Below are 7,837 nucleotides of genomic sequence, written 5' to 3' on the forward strand. Positions count from 1 at the left end.
TACCAATCTCAAACTTTTGAATGGTAGTGTAAATTTTTGGAGGATGTCTACAAATTACATGAAAAAGTCATCACTGGACGTCTAAAGCAGATAAAAATTATTACAGGGTTATAGTTTCTCTGTGCAGTCACAGCATAAGAAATTGCAAAATGTATCTAAAATTAGAGCTCATGTTGATCAATGTACAGCTGGTCAAAAACAGATATAGAATCACTAATAGGTCTGTACACCTGGCATGGGGCTCCTTTTTAAGGAGGAGTATAGCAGCCACTCGGCTCCAATAAAAACAGTCTGGTCCTAATCAGCCACATGTGATATATTGAGACCACTCCAACTTCATGCACCAGAAAACAGGCTGAGAATGAAGACCAATGTTGAGGACGGCACTTTAAAACTACTGTAAACCTAGACTGTAAACTTACTGCAACAAGAAAGGAGGGATAAAAGGAATTAAGTTTCTCATCTCACTCTAAAAACCAACTAAACAACAAAGGCTTTTGTCCACAATCACTTTGCTTAAATATGTCTCAAGCAAAAGCAAATCTACAACTTACTTGTGAGAACATTCTGTGTTACAACACAGCACTTGTTCTTGCTTGGATCTAATCTTATTATAGCATTGTGTGGATGAGCTCAGAAATAATTTTAATTAGATTTGGAGGCATGAAATATTGTTCATCACATTCAACAGACTACCGTTTACTCTGGAAGCTCAAAGCATGTGAAATCGCAAAGGCAAAATATGCCAAAGATCCCACTTTTGCAAAATACTTGGCTGTTTGAGTCTAAACCGTGTTGCTGATTGTACAATGAGATAAAACATGAATTCAATAGCAATGTTCCTAGCAGAGCTTCACCAGATTAAAGGAATCCAATAAAAAAAAAAAAGCATCACATGAGCCTGAAGGAGATTTCTAACATGTTTGGTTAGGGCTCGATAGCAGGCAGAGCTATAAGTGAGTGATTTCATTACAGATTATTGGTGTATATTACCACTAAGAGGAAGGGAAGACCCCATGGTACACATACAATGTGTGAATGACTAAATGCACGGAGTCATCCAGTGCAGACAGAATGGAGAGTTAAGTGTTCAGTTGTCTTAGCAACTAAAGTAGCAGCAAACAAAGGCGTTTCATAAGATTTGGTGAAAAATTCTAAAAACCTTAAAATCTACGAAAATGTAACGTGACAATATATTTAATACAAAACTAAGGAAAACATCTAAAAAAATGCACAGATCAAGGAGCCAGCTGTCAATGTAATGATCACTGGTGCAAGCAGTGCAATTGACACAATTAAACTGAATCTAAATTGAATCTATGATTAGTTTCATCTACCTGTAACAGCACTGTTTTCTGCAACCTTGAAGCATATAAACAATAGCTTTTGGCTTGAACCACTTAAAAAGTTGTCAAAACTTCAAAAAGAGCCATGCCTACTGTAAACAAATTGTGTGCACACATTATTGTCACAGTCTCTTGCATAAAAGAATGTTGCTTGCTAGGGATATGCCAGTATCAAATTTTCATGTTGCGATTAATTGCTAATGCTTTTATCACGGTATGCGGTATTATCACGATATTGGAATTTAGTTTTAAAAAGTGCTGTCATAATACAGTATAACAGGTTTAATAACTTTTTTCTTATAACAAAAATAACTGAACATTTAAATGCAATAAAGCAATACAGAAAAATGTATAAAGTTAAAAGTTTTAAACAGATTAAAGTGCAAAAGAACTATAAAGACCAATAGGTATCACTTTACAATAAGACCTCATTAGTTAACCTTAGTTAATGCATTAACATTCACAATGAGCAATATCTACATTTGCTACAGAAGTTATTAATCCTTGTTTAAAAAATACAAGTCTTAGTTCAGGTTAGCTCATTAAATAACACAGTTGCAACTTTCGATTTTAACAACCTGTTATTAAATATTGGAATACCTAAGATTAATGAATGTTCAGAAGAATCGCATTACCAAATACAGGCACAAGTCTATTGCTTGCTAACAACTTTTGCATGAGTAAACAGAACATAAACATGTTTAGATTTAGATGTATGATCGTGGTGTCTGCAGGTCAAGCCACATTCCATTAAAACAATAAGCATCACTAAGGTTTATGCATAGCTGGCTCTTATCGTTCCCAACTGTACCAGACAATTTGGACTTACACAGATTCCTATAGTCATGGATGCATTAAGTTTGTTCTGTTTTTTTATACTTTGTTGTGTTCCCTTTTGTCTATGTTTCCCCATCTCATACTCCATCCACTTATGGACATACTTAGATTCAATTCCAAAGATGTTTTGCATGTTATTGGTGGCTAGCTGCTGCACCTCCCTGACCAGACTACCACAAGTTTTCAGTCTGCAACCTGCCTGCCAATGGCTGTGACCGTCCTGTGTTCTGTTTGCGCTTGTAACTATTTATATGTAGGCCTACTTTTATGTTTACACCCTAACGACAAGCTAAAAGTGCTATACATAAAGTAAACATGATTTTTTTACTATTTTACTATTCGTACCTAGGTCAATTATGTCATGTGATGTCAACATGGCGCCGCCCATGAGGGAGCGACCCACTCCATGTAGAAGAAAACAGCCTTTTCTAGAAAACTGGCATGTGAGAGTCTCATAGTGTGCGTTATTCAGTGTTATTTCTCAACAAAAAAAACGCTCTTAGTTTGCGTGTGAATGTTTAAAAAAATACTCAGTGTACCTTTAATAAACAAACAAAAAAGTTCTCTCTTAACACTGGTAGGTGTGTCCTACAGAACCGATCAAGACGCCACAAATAAGGATTTTGCACATGCGAATTTCACAACAATTTCAGTGCTATGAACACAAAGACAGCGTCCACACTCGCATATTTTTGAGGAACTGATCCCGTTTTCAAACTATTCCTGGATCGTCAGCATTTCAGAACGAAAAAACCTTAACCGAAAAATCGCGAGCAGTGATTGACCTGCGGTTGTTGGAAAGCGCACTATAAATTTGCATGAATCTTGCTCCAACAGTCCTGCAGTTACAACACTGCCAGTGCATTTGAATACGATGTAAACGTTAACGTTACTTACATAACGCCGTAACTTTTTTTCAGGTGGAGACTTTCTGAGCCACCCCGAACACACCACTTCTCCTCCGCTCATTTTCTTCTAACCTTCCAGGAAAATACGCGCTTTAGGTTTCGTGTTTCAACCTGCAACATATGAAACCAAAGTCCCAAAACATGAGGTGGAAGTAGCGCCTAAGTGTTTTCAGTGCGTGTATTAAAACAACATGAATACCGTCACTCCTGGTTTCCAGCAGAGCGACACGGCTCTTGAAACTCCTCTGGATGAAGTCCTCTCCTCTGATATATCAAACACAATATGTCTAAACACAGCAATATCCGTCTGTAGTTGAGCCCCCTTTTAGTTTACACACTTTGTCGGAGTAAATCATCCGCTGTTTCGTTTTTTTTTTCCAAGCTGAAATGCAACGAGGCAGCGAGTAATACTCGCCAAGTTCGGCGTAGTGAAAGCTTTGATTTTTACTTTAGTTCAAAGTAAACCAAAACAGTTTCCTTGAAAATATATACAGTTTTTCCTTATTTTTCCAAAACATTATGGTCGCATTGGCACTGAAGTGCTTTTTGAACTAGAAATCCGTCCCGAACGTCGACCTTCCCTCCAGTTTCACTCCCCACGGCTCCTTGCTGATTGACAAGCATAAACGACGATACTTTCCCTAAACTCAGCCTCTTCTGGCCTACGGAGGCAGGGAGAAGTCGGTCAAGACGGAGAATAAAGAACATTACATCATGGGAAATGTAGTCTTGGAGTGTTGCTCCGTCAGAGGGAAAACACTGGGACGGTGGCTCCTATAGGTGTTAAACAAATCTCTTACCCAAATCCCAAATAAAATTGCTTAAATTCGGATTAAGACTGCTATAATAAAGTAGTAATTTATTTTTTTATTTTTTTATTTTTTGAGTCTGATCTTTTTAATGATTCGACTGAACCGGTTCGCAAACCAACTTTGAAGGATTTGTACAAAAAAATAATAATAATAATAATCATCATCATCATAATTGGTCAGTGTATATGATTATAATTATAAATATTTTAAAATATTTTTTTCTTTAATATTTTTTTATCTGCCAACCTTTTTATTCAAGAAATGTAAACACATTTGTATTATTTAATGTGATTGCAAATATTTAGGCACTAATTGATTTTTAAAGTATTTGTTATGTTTAGATTTTTATGAGCTGAATCATGCTGCAATAAACATGAACTGAACAGTCCAATAAACACTGTCATTAATATGCCCATTCGGGAAAAAAAAAGTAAGTAATAAACAGAAATGTGTGTCTACATTTGGCTTTATTAAACATCTAGGGCAGGGGTGCCCAAACTCGGTCCTGGAGGGCCGATGTCCTGCAGAGTTTAGCTCCAACCTGCCTCAACACACCTGCCTGGAGGTTTCTAGTATGCCTAGTAAGAGCTTGATTAGCTGGTTCAGGTGTGTCTAATTGGGGATGGATCTAAACTCTGCAGGACACTGGCCCTCCAGGACCGAGTTTGGGCACCCCTGATCTAGGGCATGTAATATTCAACACACGATGACGTAATTACGTCAGCACGTAAAAAAATCACATAATTTGTTTTTGAACCGACTCTTCAAATGAGCTGTTCGAAAGAACCGAATCGCAGAAAAGAGTCATAGAGAGACTTAGTGGCAATTAAGCGAACGTCTCGATAAAGACTGCACTTATCTGGGGCCTCATTTATAACCGTTGCGTACGCACAAAACCTGCCCTGAAAGAGGCGTACGCCACTTCCTGCGCAAAAGGTGGGATTTATAAAAAAAAACTTGACGGGAAAATTTGCACATCTGCATGCAAACTCTGACCCATGCGTACAGACTTTTTCTTCCTGGAGAGAGAAAAGTAATGAAGTAAACAACGATTTTAAACTTTTCATTTCATCATATACATTTACATTAAATATTCCACTCTCATTAATGGAGATAAGCACTGAAATTACATAAAGTTATTACGCAGAAGTTAAACCAAAATTGTATGAATTCAGACAGCCTATTTGTAGTGGATGCGCTTGATTACTTTTCTTGTGGTTATGTTATGTTTTAATGACAGCGAGGAGTGCTGTAGGTGCACAATAATTTATCCTTAAACTAAACTGCACATCTCATGTTTAAGAAAATATTTTTAGCGAGAACATCAATGATGCGCACTTACTTCGATATTATGGCGGACACTGCTGGATTCGGTGGAACGGTCTATTGTCCGGTTTGAATAGGTCCAATGATAATAGCTTACTGTACAACCGCAGCTGCACGGAAGTGTTGATGTCGTGTGAAGGCATCTCCACAACATTATGAAAAATACCACTGTATTTGAAGGATGTATACAGCTTGAAGAAAACGGTAAGATTTGCACGTTTCCTTTTTTAAAATACTTTGTCAATGACGCGCAGATAATTGTATTTGCACTGCAATAAATATAGGCCTATATTTTTCCACTAAAAATATCTAAAAGATGTTCACCTTATCAGCAAAACTGCAATAATTTAATTTAATTTGATTTTTTTTTTAAACAATTGAATATTGGGCAAGTGGAAATTAATGAGATCAACTCTATTCTAAATTATTTTTCTGAGAACTATTTTAAACAGTTTTTATCGATATTTTATTCTAAATCATAAGGATATCGGATGATTTTAGCAATAAAAATCAATGTGTATGGCACAAATGGCATTTATAGTCCGTATCCTAGGCGTTGAAAGCTCCATATATGGTGATTTTGGGGAGGAGTCGGGGTGGAGATGCACGTACGCACAATCTTCCCCTGACTGGGACTTATAAAGGGGTTTTTGCGCAGGTTCTGGCGTATGCATGGTTTAATAAATCTGAAAACGTTTGTGCTTACGCAAAATCTAGCGTTTGTGCCTACGTACACTTTTAGGATGAAATCTACGGAGAATTTTATAAATGAGACCCCTGAACTGTCAAAGTAGCCTGCGGTTATGACACTTATTTTTATTGCCAGTTTATTTATTTATTTATTTAATACATGAATTTATTTTACACATAGGATATATTTTTATAAATAGGCCTAATGAAAAAAAAAATGGCAGAAATGCAGTGTTTATGATAAACCACTAAAAAGCGTAGTACAAGGTATTAAAGTTTATATCACTGATAATAAGCAATATAATGATGAAAAGTGAACAGTTTGAGTACAGAACTTTCATGTTTGTGGGATTGTTATCTTCGGAATGCTAAACGCCTTACCCAGTTATCTCTGAAACTTTGTGCCTACTCAATATAGCCTAATTTGCAGCTCACTGCAAAGGATTGATTTAGTCAGTTTATTATCCTATAATCTTTCATCATGTGATTTCAGGTTGTGGATTAAAATAAACATTTTGCAATATGGAGGTGCACTTCCAGTACACTTAATATGGCAGTATATACAATTATTAAATTAGGTATCACTTATACAATTTAAGGAAGGATTTTGTTTATTCTTGAAACTACTAATTTTAACATAGCTTTTTTTATGATAGTTAATTATTATAATTTCGAGTATGGAAAATTCAGTAGGCTTGTATTACTAATTATAACTCTAAAGATGTAAAATGTAAATCAGAAAGAAAGAGAGAGAAGACAGAAAGATGGTGGAGTGCTTAGTCAAAAAGCATTGGATTTATTCACTTCAGTTCACAGTGAATTGTTTAATGATTGAGGTCCTAAAATAAATGAAAATATTATTAGACAAGTGCTATTGTCAAGCTATAGTGCAGAAAAAAAGCCTGCAGTTATGTGTTGAAGACTACATGCATTTATGTATTTATTTAATTTATTTTTTTTCCCAGAGAAATGGTCTTATCAGATTCAATTACAAAAGTCTGTTGTTAAAATTACTCATCAAATGGTAAATGTTATAAATCAAACACAAGAATGAAGCCAAAAACGAAAACTTTATGAGACTTTATAATGACAATATGCAACTCAGAGTGATATTTGATGTAGCCTATAATTTATATTAAGTATTTTTGTCTATGCCATAATTTACAATCAACACCTTGTTTGTTTTCTTCGATTATTGATCTAAAAACCTAAAGACGATATAAGTGGCTATTTAAAAGGTTATTACAGAACTATAACAATATGATAACAATTTCCATGTCACAGAATAAATTGTCAGTGGGAGTGGCCTAAACTGTAGCAAAGACATGTGTAGATCTCAGTTGTTGAATAATTGAGAGTCATTGATTTTACCAAATGGTTTTACAGACTGTGTGAGTGGTGCAACGCTGCAGCGCCCAACATGATATAAAGCTAATGGCTCTGGAGGGAATGAAGAACTAAAGGTGCCCACATTTGAAAACCACAATGCCGTCTTTGCTACATGTATTAGTTCTTCAGTTAAGAAATGTGCATCTAAGGAGTGCTTCACCACAGCCTTAAGGGTCTATTCTAAGCTAATGCACCAGGACAATGATGCCGTACTGATTTTAACAGGACTGTGTGCTCAAAAGCCGAGCATTGTGTCAGGGTTCACCAAAGGACATGGAGCACAGTGGTTCAAACTGAGGACACTGGGATGTTGGGGGTGGACTTATTGATTGATAGCCACAAGGTGACTAACAAAGGTCTCATGCTCTGATAGTCAAAACAGACCTTAGTCTCAGAACATGACATGAGCCATAGAATATTCACAGGAATAACACTTGTTATAATTGTTGCTTTGAAGTTCAGTATAACCCATTGTTATTTTAATGTATATATTATTAGAGTTTGTTTATATTTTGTTTTCATTTAAATA

At 35.9% G+C, this 7,837-nt stretch overlaps 1 protein-coding gene across 2 annotated transcripts in view; it reads right to left on the reverse strand.

Moving 5' to 3' along the window:
* LOC107734574 (GRB2-associated-binding protein 1-like) overlaps nucleotides 1-3,732 on the reverse strand; it is a 73,558-nt gene extending 69,826 nt beyond the window's left edge. For both annotated transcript variants that reach the window (XM_016546563.1, XM_016546562.1), the window contains exons 1-2: nucleotides 3,291-3,732; nucleotides 3,081-3,202 (exon numbers count right to left, since the gene is read on the reverse strand). In XM_016546563.1, coding sequence (XP_016402049.1) covers nucleotides 3,081-3,152 — 72 coding nt within the window. In that variant the 5' untranslated portion in view covers nucleotides 3,153-3,202; nucleotides 3,291-3,732. The remainder of the gene's footprint in view (nucleotides 1-3,080; nucleotides 3,203-3,290) is intronic.
* Nucleotides 3,733-7,837: the final 4,105 nt, after the last annotated feature.

Source organism: Sinocyclocheilus rhinocerous, unplaced genomic scaffold (genome assembly GCF_001515625.1).
Source record: "Sinocyclocheilus rhinocerous isolate Xijiao unplaced genomic scaffold, SAMN03320098_v1.1 scaffold580, whole genome shotgun sequence".
Lineage (NCBI taxonomy): Eukaryota > Metazoa > Chordata > Actinopteri > Cypriniformes > Cyprinidae > Sinocyclocheilus > Sinocyclocheilus rhinocerous.